General features: G+C 34.4%; 1 protein-coding gene across 9 annotated transcripts; it reads right to left on the minus strand.

Annotated features, from left to right (window-relative positions):
- Positions 1-477: 477 nt before the first annotated feature.
- Positions 478-25591, minus strand: LOC18445024 (nucleotide-sugar uncharacterized transporter 2). 9 transcript variants are annotated; one of them, XM_006855170.4, is made up of 7 exons: positions 25520-25591; positions 25261-25412; positions 24855-25078; positions 24634-24727; positions 5791-5957; positions 3890-4060; positions 478-852 (listed from the first exon to the last, which is right to left on the minus strand). In XM_006855170.4, exons 1-7 carry the CDS (start codon positions 25587-25589, stop codon positions 651-653), a joined length of 1080 nt encoding a protein of 359 aa, XP_006855232.2. In that variant the 5' UTR covers positions 25590-25591; the 3' UTR covers positions 478-650. The 9 variants fall into 9 exon arrangements, with proteins under 9 accessions (XP_006855232.2, XP_088712047.1, XP_088712051.1 ...); XM_088855921.1 differs by lacking the exon at positions 478-852 and having other exon boundaries at positions 3526-4060; XM_088855925.1 differs by lacking the exon at positions 478-852 and having other exon boundaries at positions 3526-4060; positions 5766-5957.

The following is a 25591-nucleotide window of genomic DNA, read 5'->3' on the forward strand; positions in this document are numbered from 1 at the left end:
GCTCAGTCTAGGAGGTGGTATGAGGTTCTCATCCTCATACCACTATTTTTTCTAGAAAAAGCAGAGAATGCTCGGTCCGAGGATTCTAGCTTCAGATTGCCTGGGTACTTTTAAAAAATTTCGTCAATTGTTGCCATCTTCATATCGAAGGGCAATTTTGTAAAAAATAATATACATATATATATATATATATATATATATATATATACCAGGGTTGACCACATTGTAATTTCCAACTATAAGAGGAGCATGTCGTATTTTCACTATTTTCTTAGAATCTGTACGTAAATTGCTATTTTTAATAGTTGATTGGTTTTCAGAGTTACATTCATCATAGTTTAGATTTTTCAATCTTTAGATCCAAAATCCATCTTCAAAGTCGATTTTGAAGAGAGGACTAATTTAAACGGGTGAGACGAGGGACTTATAAAAACGTGAGTATATTTGAAAGTTCGTATGTAAATCAAATTTTTGAACTTGGTTGTAACCACACTCGTCAAGTGCTTATATATACGATTGCTATAATGTCATATTAATGTTTATCGAAAGGTCTCTTGTATACAACAACACCGCAAGGGATATGATGTACAACATAATGAATTGTACCAAAAGATTGGATGAGAGAATACAAAAATGTTGGTCGCCACTCGTCAGACACTTTCAGCTTCAGTCATGGCATCCGTGGTTTTCTGTAAATTTAGGTAGGTGTATACTGACATTCCACATAAAGCACCAACAGCCCCGCAAATGCTCATCACTCCTGGGTCCGACTGGAAGAGAAGAGACCCACCAAGTAGAATGATGCATGTTTTGAATTGCCCTAGGACTACATGGGTCGTCGCAGAAGTTGCCCTACAAAGCCAAGCAGGAGTTTAGTATTTCCCTGATGGCAAGTGATCAAGAAAGACCAGATTTTGTAGGGATTAAGAACTTAAAAATCGTGATGTTAATCTGGATTGGGAAACAAAAGCCCATCCAGAGAGCTCACTAGGCATCAGGTACCCACTGGTTCCGTTTTATCCAACCAATTTTGGCTTGTTTGAAGGAATAGGTTGACTCTATCATAGAACCGGTCTTACTTTATATTTTAATATTTTTGAACTTTCTATTCACTAAAATTTTTAATTTTTTATTTCACCAAATCACGAGGCCGAATGGCTCCTCTGACTGCCTATCCAAAGTTGCTTTCCAGGGAGGAATCTGGGTCACCAAACCATTTAAACCTTGGTAGGGATCGTCGACCATACACCTTTATTATATACGCAACCAAGGTAACCATCTTCATAACGGACCCTTCCAATTGAAAATTAACAGATAATATCCATCCTAAAGATTTCTTAGTTTTCATATTTAAATCGAATGACAAAGTTTATAAAAAAGAGATATATATATATATATATATATATAGGAAAAGTCTTCGTAACGCCTATAGGCGAGAATGAATAGTGATTTCACCTACTCTCATCACCGTCCAAAATTCATCGCACGGTCACGATTGTTCGGTAGTGTTTTATTTTTCATTTTTTTTCTATAAGTCAGAATGACCTAAAATTTGAAGCGTGTATCAAACTTTGGACGGTGATGGGGGTATATATATATATATATATATATATACATCTTGATGTTGAGATAATCAATTAGAGGTTTTTCCGACGTTAAAACAACCTTTTCCAATGGATTTTTGAGGTGCATCTGTAATTCTACATTTTAAGGTTGCAACCTTGTATGAACATTTATATATATATATATATATATATGATCACAATTGTATTTTGTATTAGAATTTTAGTTTTTTTCATAAATCCAAATCAATTGAAGTTTGGATATTCGATTCTTTAAAAGTAGAAGAATATAATAAAAATATATAAAAATAATAATTCATAAAAATTAAATTGGCCAAAATTCCCCTGAAATATTTTAGGGGTGTTTTGGTCAATTTATATTTTGTAAATTATTTTTTTATATTTTTATTATTCCTCGATGAGAAAAATAGATGCCTTGAATTTTATGTGATTTATATTTGTATTAAAAATATTGAACTTAAATTACGAAACGAGGCTGTGACCATCGGATTGTCCCAAATTCAATCTAGCTTACAATGTAGCTATCATATTAACATCATATTTGCATATATATATATATATATATATATATATATATATATATCATCATCATCATCATCATCATAACCTTTTTCCAATTAATTAGGGTGGCTATACAAATCCTGGTCCTTCATTCTGTACTATTAAAGGCTATCCCCTCAGTGAGGCCATAAGTCCTTATATCTTTTTGGACTACTTCCAACCATGTGCATTTGGACATATCCCTTCTTTTCCATCTTTCCACTTAACTAACTCGTTCCTCCTAACAAGTGGTGTACTAGGTCGGTGCTACACATGGTCAGTCCACCTAAGTTTACTCTCTCTCATCTTATTGCCTATTGGTGTCATCCCAATTTTTTCAAATGGATTCATTTCAAATTCTATCCCTTCTGGTCTTGCCACTCATCTATCTCAACATCCTCATCTCCGCTACACTTACTCTATGGGTATAATGTTTTTTGTTCGCCCAACATTCTGCCACATAGAATAAAGCTGGTATCACAGTTGTCCTATAGAACTTGCCTTTTAGCTTTGTTGGTATGCGGCAACTACATCGAATTCCAGTTGCACATCTCCACTTCGCCCACCCAGCTCTAATTTTGCACGCGACATATTCCTCAATCTCTCCGTTTTTCTAGATTATCGACCCAAGCTATCGAAAGTACGGTCTTTTCTGTACTTCTTAATCGTCAATCTTAACTATGTCCTCGTTCCTACTCCTATTATTACTGAACTTGCATTCCATATACTTTTGTCTTAGTCCAGCTAATTTTAAAACCTATTCTAGAGCATCCCTTTATAGTTCTAACTTTGTGTTGACATTATTTCGGGTGTTACCTATCAAAACTATGTCATTTACGAATAACATGTACCATTGTATCTCAACCTGTAGGTGCCTAGTTAAGTTGTCAATAACTAAGACTAAGAGGTATGGGCTCAATGCTGACCCTTGATGTAGACCTATTGTCACTAAAAACTCACGTATATCTCTACTAGTTATTCGTACATCAGTTAGCGTTCCATTATAGATATCGCTTACCAAGTCGATGTAGTATCTAGATACTCTTTTTTTTCCAATACCCATCAAATCAAATCTCGACATACTCTGTGTCAAACACACCCTAAGTTTTGTGTGCTCTACAATCGGAACTTGAACTGGTTTAAAACTACAAAACATAAGTACTTCAGTTTGGAACTTCAAATTGTAAAAAGAATTTTATTTAGTTTGAAAAAAGTGTCGTTTGGAACTTAAAATTTTGAACATAATTTTAACTAAAAAAGAGAACTTGGAGTTCTTAATAGCATTTAATTCTAAGTTGAAGACTTAGGGTGTGTTTGACACATGGAGTTTTTGAGAGTGAAAGTGACTCTCCTACAAATTATAAAAGATTGCTCTTCCATCATTTTTTATGGAAAAGAGGTCTTCCAAAAATGAATCCATTTTAACACTAGAAAAAAGCTACATGGAAGGTCGCCCTTCTACTTTACAGCTTCCACAGTAATAAACATGGAAGCGGGACATTTAACTCCCACTTCCAAAAACTTCCACTTACCAAACACGCCTTTAGAGTTCCGAAATGAGAACCAAAACAAAACAAAAAAAACAGGCCAGTTCAAATTTTGGAAAAAAAAAAAAAAAAGGATATGCAGTAAAATTTCAGAAATTACGGGACATATTTTTATGTCTCTCATACTTACCTAAAAATGAAGTAACAAATAAAAATACAAGGCATGTGTCACAAGCTAGATATTTCCTAAATAAATTGGTGAGGATTGTTATTGGTTACCCTAGAGCCAAAGCACCAGACCACTGAAGAAGAAATCCAAGAGCGGCCGATATGAGTATAGCAGATGTGTTACTGAAGTCCCAGTTGAATGACAAGACGCCCGGAGGGTCCAACGACGGCATCAGGGCTAGCAAGAAGAGCAATGTCACTGGGGTTGTCTTCCACATCAACCTGTTCGTATCATTCTCATCCAATTATGAGAAATGAGAGAAAGTGTAAGAGAAAGATATGATGAAAAAGAACAGGGATTGGGCGATACGATGAAAAAGAACAGGGATTGGGCTTGAGTGGTTAGCGGCTCACATTTAGCGGCATTGTTCTACTCCTAACGCTGAACTACCAAAAAAATAAATAAAATAGAAATTCACGTACAAACCCTAAAAAATAGGGAAAATATGACATGCTCTTTTTATAACCAAAAATTACAAAAAAGTCCAACAACCGCTATAATTTTTTTAAAAAAATTGCCCATCGGTTCTAGGATGGCATCCATAGACCAAATTTGAATTTTTTTTTTTTTTTTGTGTTTTTTCTTTAGTAGGGCAGTGCTCCAGGTTTTGGGTGCAGCACTTAGGTGGTTCAGTTGGAATCTTCCGATCAATCCTTCTTTTTTTTAAAAAAAAATTTGGTGGTCCGAGGATGAAGACCACGGACAGCTCCCTGAACTGAGCGTCGCTCAATTCTAAAGCGGGCTGAGGTTTCATCCTCATATGGCTTGTTATTTTCTGGGAAAATATAACGAGAACGAGAACCCCAAACCGCTATTGTCTCCCCAACATTAACGCATCACCTTATTTTAATGAGAATATCAAATTCAAGTCACCATGCCAAATGACATCATTTTCATGCCACTTACCAGCGGTTTGACCCACATATGAACATGAAACGCATGGCATTAAAAATCAATTTTGTACGTTGAGACATCAACATCTATCTTTTCGATGGATGGTAATGGGGTTAGAGTGGCCCCCACCATTGAGGACATCGCCAGCACTCCATCGATCCGATGGTGCAATCACCTAACCCATAATCTGCTGGTTATTAAACTTTCTTTAGAGGCAAAAGAGTTGGGAGGTTTCCGCAGGAGTAAATTCTATATTTCATTAGTCGGCCTGAACACCATTTTTGGGTGCTTCTGTAGTTATGTGACTCAAAACTAACAAATCATCTTTATCCATCTCTAATAACAAATCAAGTAACAGATAAAAGAAAAAAAAAAGGAGAATGATTTGGAGATCACGAAATGCTCCACACCCCTTCTTGCTCCGAAGTTTGATTCCAAATCATCAATTTGCAAATGATCCATCTGATGAATGATTCAATCTAGCAGATTTAAAAGCTAAAGACCAATTCTCTTCAAATTTACCACAAGGTAAATCTCTAAGTAGGTGTGTCGCCTATCGGACTAAAAATACAACTTGGTCCTGCAAAACCACCATATACTACACCCTTGTTTAAAGTCAAATGTTGGGAAGACAATAGCGGTCCGAAAATGGAACGCTATTTTTTTATGGGTCTGAGTACTCCATCCAGGGGGACGTCAGTGATTCTCATCACCGGATGGGATGACTCTTTTTTAAAATTAAAAAAGGGGGACGGGTATGAGGATTTTAACATTGGATTGCTTGGGCATTGTTTATAAAACTTTGGCCGCAAAATTACTAAAAAAAAAAAACTAAAGAAAATTAAAATTCGGTTTGAGGATGCCATCCTCAAATCGAGAGACAAGTTTTGAAAAAAAAAAAAATGTTTGATCAACCTTTTTGGTAATTTTTGGCTATAAGAAGAGCATTTTGTATTTTTTTTTTTTTTAAGGTCCATACTTATAATGCTAAAAAAAAAAAAGAAAAAACGGAAAGATGTGATGGAAACAAACAAGTAAAAGCAAGGGTTTTGCTCACGCGAGAGCTGTCCAATTTTCTTGTTGTTGCAGGTTAGACCAGAGAATTTTGTTTATTGCACTGGGAATGATCCATGCCATGGCTATGCAAGCTCCGAAGAAGTTGAATTGCAGATCTGTGACGGTTGCCACAGCTACGCCAATGGATACCACAGTGAGAGCCAACCCCTGCAAACCACTCCATCCACAGCACTTTTATTTGTTGCATATTAAAAAATAACATTGCAAAGCAAACTACAAGAGAGCAAAAAACATCATTTCTCTAATAAATAAGAAAATCAAAACTTCATGCATATCCTAAGAGCATTGCACTACAATAATCCCCCACCTCAAATGCCACTTTTGAGGTGGATGAATGCACATAAAACTTTCGACTATCAGTCGGCCCTCCAAGAAAACAATCTCCCCTAAAAGGAAAAGAAATTTGTTTTCCCATAAGTAGGGCAGCCAATGGTTAGGGACAGGTATACCTCACACTGGGTCTCCTCTTCCAATCACGTACATGGATCCATTGTCTATCTCAAACCTATAAAATATGGAAAAACCAATGCTAGACCTCAATGTTAAAGCGTAGCCTAGACCTCAATGTCTAATAGTAGTGGGACGTGCCCCCTCTTGCACCTAGCTTGTGGCGTGGCCCTACTATGATCTTTAAATTAAACTTAGAGAGAGAGAGATGAGAACTTAGAGAGAGAGAGGGGTGACGTACCACCCTTGTAGAGAAATACTAGAGAAAGAGATGAGAGTGTAGAGATTAGATATGGGAGAGCCCCTATTTATGGATTTTCTAAGCGTTAGGGTTTCTTTAAGATTAGCTATCTTTATGGAGAGTAGTTCTAAACCATTAATCATAGGAGATCTCTGTGGGATGAAAGATTTGAGTCATCCAATCTTTGGATCATTGATGCAGTATAAAATTTACTGACGAGTGCCACTGGTAAAAATAACTGTTTTAAGAGATAGAAATAAAATCGTGAAAGAAATCACAACAAGAAAAAACAAAACGTGTGGATGCAAGTATTATGAAATGAGCTTATAAATACAAGAGACAAAACGACACCCACAAAGGGCCCCTCTCTCTCCACGATCTCAAATATCACCTCTTTTTTTCATTAACAAAATTCCATCTCCCTTTTACAATAGCGTGCAACCCTTTTTACAATGCCTACTCTTTCCTTGGCAAGATAAATCCTACTTAAGTTCACCTTAACTCCGTCCTTTTATAATCCTCATCTTTCCTTTGCAAGACAAATCATTCCTTAAAATCATTCCTTATCAAATGTTAGTAAGTATGCCCTTTTAAAAGCAATTATCTCCTAATAGCAACGTATGAACCTTATCTATTGTAAACCAAATGGACCTACCTAAAAGAAACTTTATCAAGCAAAACCAAAAAAAATCCCCACTAATCCTATTTAAAAAATTTGATCCAAATAAAATAAAAATAAAAACACCCATAATTTTTAAAAAAATAAAAATAAAAAAAAAACACCCATAGCTTCTAAACATAAAAATAATAAAAGTAAAAATAAAATTTTAATCGACCCATTCTTGATCTGTATCATTCTCCCTTGGTTGGATAAAACTCGTCAATGAGTTTTGAAATGCGTTAAGATGAATTTTTTAATATCCATGCATCCGTCTTCGGGTCCTTCTTCACTATGAATATTGCAAATATGATTATGCGACCTGTGGGTTACTGCACTGATCAAAGCATAATGATTGTGCATAGAAACTGAGAAACCCTCCAGGAGAGGGTCATCCTATATCGATTTTTCAGCCACATGCACTCTATGAAGTTGATCAAACTGAACCTCAAGGCATACCACGTATGCATCGTTTTCTTCATCTTCAATCTCCTCTGGAATAATAGAATCTAAACCCTCCTCATGAGCTACTGAAGTAAACATTAACTCAGTCTTCTGAACCTCCTCCATAGAGTTAGCCATTGAGAGTAAATTTACACCCTCCCCTAGTTTAGGCTTAGGCATAATTTCCTTTTTCATGGGAGCTAACACTGTTTTATTACTCTCTTTCCAAATGGTATATGTGTTCCTCCTTCCATCATGTATAACTCTACGGTCATATTGCCATGGTCTACTCAATAATAGATGACAATAATCCATGGCAACTACATCACACCATACATCATCAAAATATTTCTTTCTAATAGAAAAAGAAACAGGGCATCTACTTTCTACTCGTACCTCATTGCCCTTTTTTAATCAAGTGAACTTGCATGGTTGGGGATGCTTCTCTATGCTAAGCTTGAGCTTTGTGACTACATCTTGTAAATTTACGTTCTCACAACTCCCACTATTAATAATAAGCTTGCACACCTTGCCTCCAATGGTACAGGTGGTGTGAAAAATATTGGTCATCAACCATTCCTCCTGGGTTTCTTACTTAGCTATTAGTAGGTTCTTTCGAATAACTAAGGACTCTCTAACATCTCCATAGATAAGATCATCCTCGTTTGGCTCCTCATCATAAATTGGATCACCATCATACCCATCAACATCATCTAGGTCCTCATCCACAATTATAAGTTTTTTTTTTTTTATCAAGATGACTATTCGGCTTTCTACAGGCTCCAACCTTGTGACCCGCCTCCCCGCACTTGAAACAACAGAGAGTTGAGTTGCTACCCTAAAATCTAGCTCCTGAACCAGCAATATTTGGGCAATTAATAGGTGTTGCAATAATATCTCTAAGGCCCCCAGATGGTGAATCATCAAACCTAGCATCATGATCTTGAAAAAGACCTGAATATCCTCTTCTAGTTGTACTAGACCTACCCCTGGATCGTTGCTTCTCTATTGTTAAAGCCCGTTGATAGGCTCCCGATATACTCATAGAGAGTATAAACTTAGGACATCCTCGATGATTGGCACAGTCCCACAATATATCGGACAACTTGTTGCTCTTCAGTCTCAGACAAGTTGTTTTGTGCAACTAGTTGATAGAACTCCTCAGTATAATTATCAACGAACCACCCCGATTGCCAAAGGGTATGAAGTCGCTGAAACATCGTCTGGGTATTGTTAAAGGGCAAGAACTGCTCCCTTAACTTTTTCTTCATCTTTTAATATCTAGATCCCAATATCTATTATCTCGAATATGGGGCTCCCGACGTAGAGTGTGCGCATGAAACAGGTTCTCGAAATCACCTTCCGACTCACTACCGTCATCATAATGTGTCGGGTCTGGATTTGTGCCAAGCGTTTAGTCAGGTCTTCTTCTTGCCTTCTCAACATTTCCAACTCTATCTCATGGAGGTCCCACTCTTGTTGGATTGGTTCAGTCCCAACAACTTTTTGTTGAGGACATCTACGAACTATGATGCCTTGTCAAGAGCACACGATCGCACATGAATCTAGGATTTGATACCACCTGGCGCATTATAAAATTTACCGGCGAATACCACCAGCAAAAATAAATACATTTAATAGAAAAATAAAAATTATGAATGAAATCACAAGAAGAAATAACAAAACATGCGGATACGAGTATTCTGATACGGGCCCATAAATACGAGAGAATAAACGACACCCACAAAAAGACGTCTCTCTCCATGATCTCAATTATCACCTTTTTTTCATTGACGAAATTATGTCTCCCTGTTACAATAGCGTGCAACCCTTTTTATAATGCATCCTCTTTATAATCTTCATCTTTCCTTTGTAATACAAATCATTTATCTCCTAATAGCAGCGTATTAACCTTATCTCTTGTAAACTAAACCGACCTACCTAAAAGAAACCTTATCAAGCAAAACTAAAAAAAATCCCTACTAATCCTATTCCGAAAAATTGATCTTAATAAAATAAAAAAAAAACACCCATAATTAAAAATTAAAATAATAAAAAGCACCAATAACTACTAAAAAAAAAAAAAAAATTAATCGCATCTTGATCTGCATCAATCATCCATCATAATTCAAAAGAATGAGCTAGAACTTTATCATTTAGCTTCTTTAAACCTAATCTCATCAAATAATCAAAATACGGAAATAATATCATAATTTCCTTTCTTATGGACAAATTTTTCATTCATTTCATCTTTGCAGTTTCAAACTGCTTAAACATCAATTTTTTCCAAAATTAAAACCAATTTGATAGCCTTGATTAACTAAGCATTACATAAAGGAAAGAGCCCCCATTATGTGGGGCATGCCACTTATGTGGGCCCCTTACACAGCATCTTGGTGGACTTGGTGGCCCCCACAAATATTAAAGAATTATAAAATAAAATAAAAAATTATTTTTAGAATTTTAAAAATAAACTTTATTTCTCTTTGAATATTTAAATATTTAAATTTTAATATATCTTGATTGATAAATCCATTTGTGAAAATAAAATATCCAAAAACTCATAAAAATTAAAATAATCTAAAATCATTTAACATTAAAATAATTTATTCCAAATAATTTTGATGGGGATTGGATCCAACATGATCAAGGAATTATAAGATTGCTGAAACACTCAATCTTCTACTGTGGACCATGATCCGCACTTACTTTCTCAAATTGACCCAGCAGTTCCCATGACCCACAGACCACTGATATGTACATGTCGTGTAATGGTTTAGTGATGAAGTTTTCGCCCTCGTCTCTAGAAGCCTATCATCATACACAAGGGTTACACATTCCCTTGGCTCACTCCTGGGCAACTCCGACCTCATCAAGGGATAACCCTAAAAACACCTCATCGATTGTTTTTAATGCCTAGGCATTAAAGGTTTTTTCCAACTCGATTAGCCTAGCACGTCAAGCCAATTCTGAGTATCGGCAAAAAATATTTACCAATCTTGGTCCATAAGGGACTATACTCCAACTTCCTTTATGTTTCACTTCAAATATTTGAATATAAACTCTCATAAAGCCTTTAATGACCACAGAAACCCAACATACACAAAAATACTATTCATCAGGTCGGCCTGGACCATTTAGAATCCCCCCATCCACCTACCTTTTATTTTTTTATTTTTATTTTTTTTCTAAGTCTTCACTCTTCAAACTTATCTTTTTTTGTAGTAAATCAAAAATAAATAAAAATAAATGGGTGTGGTTTATATAGAGACTAGGCTCCAAACAATCAAAGTAAAGTGTACCCTCAAATAGTGTCGAGAAATGTGGTTTCAATACTGAAAATCTTTATGATAACCTTAAAATATATTTTCATCTTTAATTATAAAATTTAAAGCTTAAACAATAGTGTAGATCGAGCAGATCTATGAAAACTTGAAAATCTTGAAAATTGACGGTCAAAAAATGCGTTACAAGTTGCACTATTTTCAAAAGTTGAAATTCATTTTTTTTCTCATCTTCATACATCGTGATGTCAAGATGTTCAATTTTAGAATATTTGGGCATCAAAAAACTTCTTTAAGTGAAGTTTTTGAGGCGGGCTTTAAGTTGATAGTTTAGAGTCTTGGCTCTATATAAATTTTTTCCAAAACAAATGGATGCTAAAATATTTTTTAGAAAATTTAAAATCTATTATCATTCTTTAGGAACCCAATCTCTCTTTTTCTCTCTAAAAACACGTTCTCTATCACTCTAGAAACCCAATCTCTCTTTTTCTCTCTAAAAACTTAATCTCTCTTTCTCGCTATAAAAACTCAATCTCTTTTCTCTCTCTAAAAACCCATTATCTATCTAGAAACATAATCTCCTCTTCTCTCTCTAAAAACCTATTCTCTCACTCTAAAAACCCAATCTTTCTCACTAAAAACCCATTCTCTCATTAGAAACACAATCTCTCTCTCAATTCACTCTCTCTAGAAACCCAATCTTTGTCTCTCTAAAACCCAATCTTATTTCTATCTCTAAAAATCCATTCCCTCACTCTCTCTCTCTCTCTCTCTCTCTCTCTCTCTCTAGGAATAAGAAAATTTTGAAGAGTGAGACTAAATAAAAAAAGCAAAAACACAAAAAAAAAAAGAAAAAGAAAGAGGAAGGCTTCGTAATCTGCTAGGTTGGGCTGGTCTCGAGAAAAATTAAATAGATTCATTTAGACAGTAATGGGGGGCTTTTGATGCATTTTTTTAGGTTAGGGCAGGCTTTTCGATGGATTCTTTGCTGAATTCTTTGCTAGAAACAAGGCACTTTGGTTATCACAATGAAGCAGTATACCTTCTTACACACAACTCGAAATTCACCAAGTAACCTATTTAATGAAATTGCTTATTTAGATGCATGAGTAAGTGACATATACTTAGCCTCTATAGAAGACAATGCCACCATAGACTGCAACCATGATAACCAAACATAGACCTTCTTTTATCCAAATCACCTGCAAAACCTGCATCAACATAACCAGTAACTTTCAAATTTATTCTACTATAACAAATACTAGTATTGTAAGTTCACTTCAAATACTGAAGGATCCGCTTCACAACAATCTAGTGATCATGGCCAGGATTTGCCATATATCTACTCACAACTCCCATTGCTTATCCTATATCAGGTCTGGTGCTGACCATAACAAACATGAGGCTCCCTATTGCTGATGAATATGGTATTCTAGACATCTATGTCTTCTCTACTTCAGTGCTAGGACATTATCTCAAAGACAACTTCATATGCACAGGAAATGGGGCACTAACTGGTTTGACATTCTGCATGTTGAAGCGTCGCAGATTCTTCTCCCCATAACTCTTTTGAGTGAACCAGATTTTCATCTTCTTTTTGTCTCTAAATACACTTATCCTAAGAATTCGATTAATGGCTCTCCATTCTTTCATCTCAAATTCTTTAGCCAATTGATTTTTAAGTGTTGCAATATTCTTTTTGTTTGGTCTTCCATCACGGTATCCATGAAAATAGGTAATGGTCAACTTCACATCTACCAAAATTCAAACTCAATATGAAAAAGTCAATCGTTTGTACCAATATCTTGGCGCCTATTTTAACCATACAACAATTTCTTGAGCTTACTAACCAAAGTCTTTTTACCTTCCTCAATAAAACCCTCAAGTTGGATGATATAAATTTCTTCTTTTAAGTCACCATGCAAAAATACAGTTTTTACATTTAATTATTCCAACTCCAAATAAAAATAGCAATCTTAGCCAAAACAACAGGAGAAAAAATCTCATCAATACTTTATTTATGAGCATAGCCTTTCATAACAATCGAACTCCGTACCTTTCAACAACATCATTTGGACTTTTTTTTCTTATTGAAGACCAATCTGCAACCAATTATATTTCGCTCCTCTAGTAATTTGACGAGGTCTCATGTTATATATTTTCATAGGACGTCAATTTCTTCTTCCATAAATGCTTTCCATTAATCAACTTCATCGACCTTACATGCCTCACGAAAAGAAATTGGCTCACCCTCTTCTGTTAGGCAAGTATATGACAAGACCTAGTCGTTAACCCTCACATGAGCCCTTTTAAGCATATCAGATCTTCGTAATTCAAGATCATCTAAATATTCTTCATGCTCTTGGACAATTTCAGGTTCTTGGTTCTAACCACTATCTCGTTGGTTCTCATGGGTACATTCCATCTCCACAGTCTATGCATCTAGCTCATCTTTCCTTTTCTGCACGAAATTTACATTGAAAATAATATATTGGCTAACTATATCCTTGTGGTCAATAGGATCACACAATCTATACCCCTTTATACCATCAACATAGCCAAGAAAAACACACTCTTTGGATTTTTCATCCAACTTAATTCTTTTTTTCTTTTCGAATTAAAGAATATGTATTACAAAAAGTAATCAACGGGTTTACCTTTCCAAACCTCTTATGGTATCTTTTAGTCAATAGCACAACTGGGAGACTTATTGATTAGGAAACAAGCTATACGAATTGCTTTTACCTAAAAACACTATTTTAACTCGGCAGTACTCAACATACAACTGCCACACTCCATAATAATACAATTCATTCTCTCAGCAACACTATTTTACTAAGGTGTTATTGGAACTATCACCTGCTTAGCAAAAATTAAGGTTTCACCTAGTATGGACTATAGTAAGCTACTCCACTTCACAGCCACAACATCTACCACTCGATGATTCTTGTTTGCATCAAAACACTATTTCAAGAGGTTGATGATAATATCATGAAAGAGAGAGAGAGAGATATAGAGAGAGAAATCTCCTAGAGTTCTTGAAAAGTGATAGATAGAGAGAGGTTCAAGATATCCTCTCCAAGAGAGGAAATCAAGACATCCTCTCCAAGAGAGGAAATCAAGATAGGGAAGTGCATGGAAACATATACACACAAACATAGTTTCCTAACAAAGACGAAATAAGTAGGGAGGTCCATGGAGATTTATAAACAGAATGCAAGGCATGGCATATACATTATAGAGATAAAAAAATCGTTGTTAAAAATTTTAAAAAATAAGGAAGCCCATGAAGAAAAATTGGAGTATGAATTCTCAGAAAGAAAAATAAATAGTTAGTTCTTTTAAAAAATAGATAAAAACAAAAGCAATTTTTTTTATAACAAGTTAAAAGTTCTAAGACCAATATAGATGGGCTATTAAATTATATTTGCAATAAAGATAGATGGGTGCATCTCAGGCAAGGTTTGCACCATAAACAATCAAAGTAAAATGCACTTTAGGAATTGGGCTTGGGTTTGAGTGGCCCGCAGCTGGCATTTATCAGCATTATTTCTCAAGTTCCCATATTAGCAAGACGTTGTTCTCATATCGGAAACCCTTATGATATCATGTAAAATCTATTTTCATCCTAATTGTCAAAGTTAAAGCTCCAAAAGTGGTGTAGATTAAGTTTATTTGTATATATGTGACCATGTTGAAAAGAGATTGTCCAAATAATGGATTATAAGATGCACTACTTTCAACACTTAAAATCATTTTTCTTTTCAAATCTGTGTGTTAGTATTTTTTGTTTGAAAAATGCTTAAGTATATTTCAAAACAACAAATTTGGCTTTCTTGTTTTTCCTTAAATTGTTTTTACAGAGAGACAAGGATGTGGGTTTGAGTCCCACATTGAAGAGGATAGTATTTCTTGAGTTGTATTTAAGAGCATGCATTCCCATGCAATATACTTTAAGTACAAAAGAGAGAGAGAGGAGAAAAAAAGTGCATGTGTGGAGAACGTGAAGGATGTGACATGCGTGTGCGTATGCGAGGGCATGGGCATGGGTATTTGATGGCACACTTTGATGGAGGCTAGTAATAGCAGCCTTTATATGCATGTAACTTGTAGGTGTTGGGGTGCATGTAGCTTGTAGCTGTTGGGTGGTGTATGTAACCACCATAACACTAAATGGCAGCTTCTTGGTGCTCATAATAAGGGACCTCCTAACCATACGAGTTGGACACTTAGAATAATTTTGAGCCTCTCAACCTCACACCATTCTTTGCAACTCCAGCAAGCAAACCAGTGGGCTAAACTCTCTCTCTCTCTCTACTCGATTTTCTCTTTTTCACTCTCTAAACTATCAAGACTCTGGTGTCTATTGTGTGGATTCCAAGCTCGGGTGTATAGAGCTCAAGAACATTGTAAAAGGCCTCTTCTTTTTTCTGTATCGCAAGGACGATTTGCCCTTCTTATGCACATCAAATACTATAGGGGGCAAATATCGTCTTGAGATATCGCTCCTACATGCTCGAAAACGAGAAGAGTTCAATATCCTATTTTTTAAATCGTACCAACTTTGGCCTCCATTTCACCAAACAGAACTCTAACAATTCAAAATGATATTTATGAGTGAAAGAAATGAGACTGCCATGAATTCTTTAAATGTCATGAATCACAATTTTACTCGACACGAATGCCTCAACGAACTGAATTTCAAGAGATGGCAGCAAAAGGTTCTCTTTTTGCTTACCACTCTAAAAGTGGCGTATATAGTCACCGAGTCAATGCCTGCACCGCCACCACTATCGGATGACTCCACCGATGAGTAAACTCAATCATACAAGAGATGGATTGAGGGTGACTATATATGCTAGAGTCATATGACATGTATGCCTCCATTGGTAAAACGAGCTATGGAAACTACTTGAAACCAAGTACCTCACAGAAGATTCTGGTAACAAAAGATTTCTGATCTCTAAATTTTTAGATTTTAAATTTATTGAAAACAAGCTAATTCTCTCTCAAGAATATGAGTTGCAGCTTGTAGTCAATGAACTTAAAGATGGTGGTATTTCTTTAGATGAATATTTCCTAGTAGGCTCTATAATTCATAAGTTACCTCCATCTTGGAGAGAGTACCAAAAAAATATGAAACACAAGAAAGTTTAGCTTGATTTGGCTTAATTTCAAAGATCTCTTTGAATTGAAGAAGAAAATATGCTTAGGGAAATAAAGATGTAATTTTCACTCTAAAGCAAACCTAGCTGAGAAAAAATCAAATGCTCCATCTAACAAGAAGTCTTTCTTTCCCAATGTCTATAAAAAAAATTATAAGGACCTAAAGTATATTTCCATCAAAAAGAAAGTTACTTGTCATGTATGTGAAAAATCGATACAATATTCAAGAAAGTGCCAACACCAGAATGGGCTCAAAAGGCCTAGAAACTAAGTGAACTTGGCCACGGAAGAAAAATTTATAGCAATGGTCACCGAAGTAAACATTATCAATAAAGACAATGGATGGTGAGTTGATATCGACGTTACCATTCATGTGTCTAACAATCAAGACATAGTAAGACTTTTGAACCAGTGTGTGACAGTAATTCAGTTCAACTTGGAACCCAAACTATAACAAATATGCTTGGAAAGGGTAAGGTGGAACTAAAATTTAGTTTCAGCAAGGTACTCTCCTTAGAAAATATGTACTTTGTACCAGACATGAAAAGAAACCTTGTTTCAGGATTTATCTTGAACAAGAAGGGCTTCAAAATGGTCATTGGGCCAGACAAACTCATCTTGACCACAAATGGTGTGCTTGTTACCAAGGGGTACTCAAATTTGATCTCGTTAATAAAATGAACAAGTTTTATGTTTATATTGTGACTTCTTGTAATGTATAGCATGATAGATTAGGACATGTTAATTATGCTTTTCTTAAATCTTTGATTAACTTAGGATTGATTTCTAATTGTGATGAATTAACTAAAGAAAAATGTGACGTATATATACAAGCTAAAATAACTAGAAAACTATTTCTTTCAATTGAAAGAAATAATGAATTGCTATGAATTATACATAGTGATGTATGTGATTTAAATAATGTTTTAATTAGATGCGGTAAAAGATATTTTATTACCTTTATTGATGATTTTTCTAGATTTTCTTATGTTTATTTGCTTAGACATAAATATAAGGCTTTTGAAAATTTTAAAGTTTTTAAAGTGGAAGTTGAAAATTGACTTAGGAAGAAAATCAAAATTATTAGAAGTGATAGAGGAGGAGAATATTTGTCAAATGACTTTAATGAATTTTGTGAAAATAATGTCGTTAATCATCGAGTAACTGCTCCTTATACCCTTCAACAAAATAGACTAGCAAAAAGGAAAAATATACTTTAATTGAAATGGTAAATGCAGTACTCATTATTTCTTCTTTACCATTGAATTTGTGGAGCTTTATTATTTGCATGCTTTATTTTAAATAGAATTCCATATAAAAAATGTGATAAGACCCCTTATGAGCTTTGGTTTACTAGAAAACCTTCTTTGAATTTCAAAGTATGGGGTAGTCTTACATATGTTAAACTTTCAGATCCTAAAAGAAATAAATTGGGTCATGGAACCTCTACATGTGTGTTTGCGGGATATTCTCAAAATCGTAAAGCTTATAGATTTTTGGATCTAAATTCTAACATAATGTTGGAATCTAGAGATGTTGAATTTTTTAAATTCTCACTTGTAAAGTGAATTGAACAAATCAAATAGCATGCAAAATTAAAATAATCATGAAAATTATCGTAATGTTGATGTAAAACATGTAGAAAATATTGATGATGACATAATATAACCAAAAAGAAGTAAAAGAATTAGAGGTGATCCATCTTATAACTTTGGACCTGACTTATATTTATCTTGTTGAGGCTAATCACCTATAGTCTCAAATGTTGAAGAAGATCTACATCTCTTAATGAAGCTTTGTCACTTTAAGATGCAATTTTTTGGAGAGAAGCTATAAATAATGAAATGGATTCCATAATAGCTAATAAAACTTGGAATTAGTAGATCTTCCACCTAGTTCTAAACCCATTAGTTTTAAATAGATTTTTAAAGGAAAAATGAATTATGATGGTTTTATTAATAAAATATAAAGCAAGATTAATTGCTAAAGGTTTTAAAGAAAAATAATGCATTGATTATTTTGACACATATACTTATGTGGCAAGAATTGCTACCATTAGATTGCTCTCAGTGACAGTCTTTACCAATGGATGTAAAAACTGCATTATTAAATGGTGACTTAGGTGAATAAATATATATAGAACAACCCAAAGGGTTAGTAATACCAGGTCATGAGAATAAAGTTTGTAAATTTATTAAATCGCTTTATGGACTAAAACAAACACCTAAACAAAGGCTTAAAAAATTTGACAATGTGTTGATATCAAATGGTTTTAAGAGAAATAAGACTGATAAATGTGCTTATAGTAAGCAATTAAATTTTGTATGAGTCATTATTTGTCTATATGTAGATGACATGCTTATCTTTGATTCTAATCTAAAAATTGTGGAGGAAACTAAAAGATTCATTGCATTAACTTTGATATGAAGGACTTAGGAAACACGAAAGTAATACTTGGTATCAAAATAGTGAGAAAAGAAAAAGCATTAATCTTAACTCGATCTCACTACATTAAGAAAATACTTAATAAGTTTGAGCATACGACAATCTCTACCCCTATGGATCCTCATATTAAGTTAAATAAAAATTATAGGAGATGTATATCTCAACTTTAATATGCTTGGGTAATTGGTAGTTTAATGTATGCAATGACTAGCACGAGGTATGACATTGCATATGCAGTGGGCAACCTTAGTAGGTATACAAGTTACCAAAATAAAGAGCATTGGGATGCTATATCTTGAGTATTAAAATACTTGAAAAGAACTATCAATTATGACATAAAATATGTGGGTTATCCTGGAGTGTTGAAAGGGTATAATGATGCTAATTAGAACAAAAAAATCAAATATTCACTATCAACATCCGGATCAATATTTATATTAGTGGGTGGTGCGATATTATGGGGATCAAATAAACAAACGTATATTTCACGCTCTACTATGGAGTATAAAATTATTGCTTTAGACTCTGTCGACAAAGAGGCCAAATGACTAAAGAATTTGTTATATGGCATTCCCATATGGCTAAAACCAATACCTGCAATAACAATATATTGTAATAATCAAGCTACTATTGTGAGAGCTTGTAATGATGTATTTAATGAAAAATCTAAATATATTGTGAGAATGAATAACTCTATTAAAATGTTAATTGAGGATGAAGTGATTAGTATATAGTATGTAAGATCAAAGGAAAATTTGGTTGATTCTTTGACTAAAGGCCTTGTAAGGGAAGACCTTAGTAAGATGTTAAAACAAATGGGGCTTGAGTCCATTGAGTAATTATTTACAGTGTGAACCCAACTTAGTCTCTTTCATAACCTCAAAATTCTAAGTTTAATGTGGTAAAAACAAATTGCACGTATGGTTAGTTTGGCCACTAGATGACAAAATATAATAAGCACTCATTCATAGAAAATCCATAAAGTGAATAAATCTAGTGATGACCTATATGTTAGTAAGATGAGCTATGCTCTTAATGTTGTATATTGACTATATTTTTAAGTCGGAGTATTTTATATATAGGGGCACTCTTAATAGATACACTTATATAAGTACGGAAGTGAGGCCGCTTCATATGAGAATAACTTGTCTCCAGAGCACTTATGAAATTGAGATAGAAGCACAAGGCCCAAAACATGCTGGCGGCTAATAAGACACCATAATTGAATATTATTTGTGAGTTATACTACTGGTCTATTAGATAAGTAATATGATTCAAAGCTATAAGCTACGATGGTACTTGATGGACTTTGTAGTGTGAACACTAAGTGAAAGTTCAAATCGAAATATATTTTCATGGTATGTAAATAATATGTTTCCTATATTTTTTTTGTTATTTTGAAACAATGAAGGAAATTGTTTGTATTTTTTGTTTGAAAAATGCTTAAGCATATTACAAAACAACAACTTTGGTTTTATTGTTCTGTCCTAAATTGTTTTTGTACAAAGAAGGATATGGGTTTGAGTCACACATTGAAGAGGAGAGAGTTTATTGAGTTGTATTTAAGATCATGTATTCCCATGCAATATACTATAAGTACACATGAGAGATAAGGTGCATGTGCAAAGCATGTGAAGCCTGTGACGCACACGCGTACACACATGTGTGTGTGCATGTGCATGTACATGTACGTATGCATGTGTGTATACGAGGGTGAGGACGTTGGCGTAGGCGCAAGGGGTTTTGATGGCACACTTTGCATTACAGTCATCTAGCAGTTGATGAGATGGAGGCTAGTAACAACTGCCTTCAAGTGCATATAGCTTGTAGCTATTAGAGTGCATGTAAGCACATGTAACTTATAGTTGTTGGGTGGTACATACAACTTCTACAACACTAAATGGCAGCTTATTGATGCTCTATAATATGGGCCCTCCTACCCATACGAGTTGGACACTTAGAACAATTTTGAGCCTCTCAACATCACACCATTCTTTGCAGTTCCAGCAAGCAAACCAGTAGACTAAACTCTCTCTACTGGATTTTCCTTTTTCTCTCTCTAAACTATCAAGACTCTAGTGTCTATTGTGTGGGTTCCAAGCTCGGGTACATAGAACTTAAGAACATTGTAAAGGACATCTCTATTTTCTTGTATCTTAATGACGAATTGCCCTTCTTATATACATAAAATACTATATCGAAAAGGGCCAAATATCGTCTTGAGAAAACGTTCCTACATGTCCAAAAACAAGAAAAGTTCGAGATCCTAATTTTGAAACCATACCAATTTTTGCCCCGATTTCACCCATATAAAACTTCAATAGCATGTCCATGTCAAGATGATCATTGAAGGGTTTTCCAGTATTAGAACAACTATTTTTTGTGGGATTTTGAGGTGTCTTACTTACACAATATATGTTTGATACTTTATGTAGACTTTTTCCAAATATAAGAGGGTTTTAAAATATTTTTTTCTTTTAAATATATATTGTTTAGGGCTTTAGACTTAGTTTATGACTAACTTTCAGATTTTCTAAGAGCTTTTAAAAGACAAAAATAATTAGGCCATCTTTTAAGCAAAAGTGTGTTTAAATTAGTTTTTTCTTTTCTTTTGGGAATTTCGATTTCAAGATTTTTTTCTTTTTATTTTTATAAATTTAGTTTTTCATATTTTAAGTATGATGACTCTTTTTCTCTAAAATATAGCATATCAATTTTTAGATTTTTATTTTAATTATGATTTTTAATCTTCCCACATTATTTATGAGAAATTTTTACCTCTTGTTATAAATTTGAAATTATCAAAATAATTGTTTACTTTTATCAAAAAATAAAATAAGATAAAATAAACTATGAAGTATAGTACATCATCTTCATTTCCTTTTATTAGAATGTTTTAAATAAATTTGTTTCTTAATTATTTCTTACTCTTTTAAAATTATTTATAATTAATTTCTAGAATTTTAAATATTTTAATTAAATAATGCCAATAGGTATTAGCAGTTGTCAATCCCTCATTTTTTAAATAATGATTATGAATACATTTTTTTGTTAAATCTCTAAATTCTCCATTCTTTTCTCCCATTTTCCTTTTTATTCAAATTTTGGTTGTTTCTAATTATATTTGTTTTTTTTATATGCTAGTGGTAGGAATGGAGGGTGGGATGATACTTTGACGCTCCTGGCCCTCTAACTACCTGGGCCCCAATTACATTCCCTTAATTGTAATTACTTTTCCTTTGTGCATCATTTCGGTGAAAGTAGGATACGCGCTCTCTTCCTTTTTATCTTATTAGTCCTTTGCATCTTAAAGAATTCAAGTTATGCTTTTAATTTAAAGATGACTTTATGTATGAATTTTCATTTTCATTATAAAATTTATTTCTATTTCATTCAATTTTCCATTACAATTTTCTAAATGTTTTTCAAATTTCATGCTTGTTTAGATCTTCCTAATTTGTCATCCTTGAAATAATTGCTAATATAATATGAATTTAAATATGGGCGTGGTTTCTATAAGGTTGCAATCTTAAACAATCAATTTAAAGCGCTCCTTCAAATTTTATCATAACATATAATTTTGATGTAAAATAGTTTTAAGATTATTTCAAAATCTATTTTCAAATCTAATTATAAAATTTTGAACTCCAAAATTGATTAAAATCAAGTAGATCTATAAACATATGAAAATCTTGAAAATGGACGGTCTAGATAATGTGTTGTAAGATGCACCATTTCTAGGACTCAAAATCCTGTTTTTACATAGTCATACATCTCAATGTCGAGATGATTTTTCAATATTAAACAATATTTATCGATGGATTTTTGGGGTCTTTTTAAGGTTGCAACCTCATATAAACTTTTCCATTTAAATATTAATATCGTTTTAGATGTTTTGAAATAATTGTGGACATTATCTAGAGCACCTGTTCTCAATTACATAATTTTAAATGTTAATTGGACGGTTGTTATGATAAATAACTATTAATGTGATAATATATTTTCTTGAAATACAAAATTACTTCCTTTTCCAAATTTAGAAAAATTATATTCTTATTTATTTTAATTTTTACGTTGCACATAAAATTAAAACTTGGTGGACAAAGCAAAAATGTGCATCTAGAGCTTTATGTGATCCCCGTTTACCATTGAAAACTGAAGGGAAAGTTCTATAGGATGGTTGTAAGACCAACCATAGTTTATGGGACAGAACGTTGAGCAGTCAAGAAATAACATATCCATGGGAGGAGTATAGCTAAAGTAAGGATGTTGAGATGGAATAGTGGTAAGACAAGAAATAATAGAGTTTGGAATGGATACATACGAGGGAACTTAGGTGTAGCTTCAATAAGTTATAAGAGAGAGAAACTAGACTTAGGTGATTGGCCATGTGCAGCATAGACTCAATACAACATTGGAGGCACGATTTTATCTAAGTAGAACGTTCTAAAAGGACAAGAGGAAGACCCAAAGGACATGGATAGAAGTCGAGAGAAAAGATATAGTGACTTTGGGTCTTATTGATGGTATAACCACTGATAGAGAAGAATGGATGAACAAGATTCATGTAGCCGACTCCAAATTTGGGATAAGGCTTGGATATTTAAATTTTTAACATATTTTGATTTTTTATGAATTTTTTGAAGTTTTGAAAAGATAATGCCGACAAGCAATTGTATTTCTTTAAGCCTCTGTCATCCTTCCCTTTTCAAAAAATTTCCAAAAAAACAAAATAATTATTGAAATTTTTTTGTTCATTGACTATTCGTTTTCTTAACCTCTGTTTAGATCACATGTGCAACTCACTTGTAAATCAATAATGCACTAGTATGTACTACATGGTAGATATTTTAAATGGAAAAGTATACAATGAGACCAATTAATCTTGACCATTAGATGTGATATTGAGTGGCTGCATTTATTCTATTGACCAAGCCCAAAATTCAAAAAAAAATTCTTTGAACTTTTTAACATGCCCAAGCTATCAGATGTCACATCGAATGGTTATAAGTTATAACTAATTGCGACCTCCTTGTACAAGGTAAATGGTCTCATTGTATATAATCTCATATTAAAATGCCTCAATTTTTTTAAAGATTTGCATGATATACTATCCAAGTAAAGGCCGCAATGGGTTGGGCCTAGCTAGGCCAGCCCTAGGCCTTGCTCTGCCCTACGCCTATAAGGGCTTCTTGGGAGAGGCTCTAACTTAAGCCTGGCCCTACCGTCGGGCTACATTTTGGGGTTCAGGCCCTAGTTTTTTAGGGCAAGGGGGGCTACCCCGCCGATTCTCATCCCTAAATCGAAGCTTAGGTTGATTCAGAAACAAACTTGGGGGTTACCGAAAACAATTTACTGTGTATACAGTAAAGGCCAAGGAAGTACAACATATATCTTGTGGGTGCAGCGGCGGACACAGGAGTGGGTGGGTGGGCAGAGTACACCTATATTTTTGGTTGGTTGGTTGCTTGCTTGTGTACTAAGCGTTAATGAGCATGCTTGCTTCTTTATTAAGCGCTGATGAGCTTGACCATGTAACTACTGAGTGTTGATTCCATCAACACAATGCGTCTTCCGATTATCCACCAATTTTTCTTACACGGATGTGTACAATCAATGTAGAGATAGACCAGAATATATGTATGTTGAGAAAATTTATATAAGGTGTCATTGAAGTACAACACACCTCAAAAATTAATTGGAAAAAGGTTATTTAGAAATTAGAAAACCCCATGAAAAAAGGTAATTTGAATATTAAAAAACCCTCAAATTGTTCATTTCAACTTCAAGATGTATGAGAATGAAAAAAATAAAAAAAAAAATGATAAAAATAGTACATCTCGTTACACATTATTTAGACCGTTTGTTTTCAAAAAATTTAATTATTTATAAATCAGCTCAATCTGCACAAAAATTCCATCTTTAGGCATAGTTTTGAGGTGTGCCATACTTTAATTATTAAATATTGATGCCAGGGTAGTAGGCAGGGCAAAAGCCCCCGTTGTAACAAATGGAATGAATGTCGGAAGCAATTGAATTTTGGGGGAATGAATCCCAATCAATTCCATGAATTACATGATGGACAGCGGAGAAGAAGGAAAGAATATTAAGGAGAGTGAGAGTAGATTGCACATATACCTTGTTCGCAGAAACTCTCTTTCCAAAACTTAAGAACTCCGTTAGAACGATGGTGGGAGTCACGGCAATCTTGGCCATCTGATAGAACCCCACACTGTGTGTATTGTTATTTATAACAAACAAAATAACAATGCAATGTCAGGGGAGCAATTCAATCTTAAATTCTGTGAAAACAAAGGGAGTGAAATAAGCCAAAGCAAATGCACAATTTATTCGCCTGCCTGTTATGTTTGAGGCTGACATTGGCGAGGCCGTTGGAGAGAGACATAACGGCGCCGAGTGCAAATAGAGAAGAAAATGGTGCTCTGGTGCTCGAGAATTTGGATGGCGGAGAGGGCGGAAGCAAGGAGAATGCATTGAAGACGGTCATCAAAAACCAGCTACACGCATAATGTATGAAGGTCAAAAAAATGGGGAAATCAAACCCAACCCTGCTGCCCAATACCTGCAACAAGACCAACCCAAGGAAACAACCACAATGAAATTTGCCTTCTTCAATAAAAGAAAGGCAGAAGAGGCGATGATCCAGATTTGTTCAAGACCCAAGGAAACAACCACAATGAAATTTGCCTTCTTCAATAAAAGAAAGATAGAAGAGGCGATGATCAGATTTGTTCAAGACCCAACCAGTTTGTTAACCATGATGATGCCCACAGCGATCAAGAAGTTGAATGAGAGGGCAACAAAAGGCCCGCAGAATCTCTGCTGCTGCAGCTTGGCGCCTTCGGAGGTGCGCACATCATTAAACAGCGATGCGCGAACCTCTTCCAATGCTCGCCCTGTTATTGTTCACAATAACCACCATTAAAACATCACTCTGTACCATTGAGAAATGGCTCTCTCTCTCGTTCTCAATTGGGGGAGATTGAAAAGTAGATGAGCGCACCTGCTTCGCCTGCATCGCTATCCTTCCGCTTGATGATGAACTTCTTCACCTCCCTCCCCAGCGCATTCATTG

The sequence above is a fragment of the Amborella trichopoda genome, chromosome 13 (assembly GCF_054954075.1).
Source record: "Amborella trichopoda isolate Santa Cruz 75 chromosome 13, AtrichopodaSantaCruz75HAP2 v2.0, whole genome shotgun sequence".
Taxonomy (NCBI): Eukaryota; Viridiplantae; Streptophyta; class Magnoliopsida; order Amborellales; family Amborellaceae; genus Amborella; species Amborella trichopoda.

Excerpts from the sequence above, each read along its gene's own strand:
- LOC18445024 (XM_006855170.4), bottom strand. The coding sequence starts at position 25,589 with ATGAATGCGCTGGGGAGGGAGGTGAAGAAGTTCATCATCAAGCGGAAG. Across the intron at positions 25,413-25,519 it reads TAGCGATGCAGGCGAAGCAG|GGCGAGCATTGGAAGAGGTT; the intron begins GTGCGCTCATCT and ends GAACAATAACAG. Across the intron at positions 24,728-24,854 it reads GTCAGCCTCAAACATAACAG|TGTGGGGTTCTATCAGATGG; the intron begins GCAGGCGAATAA and ends CAATACACACAG.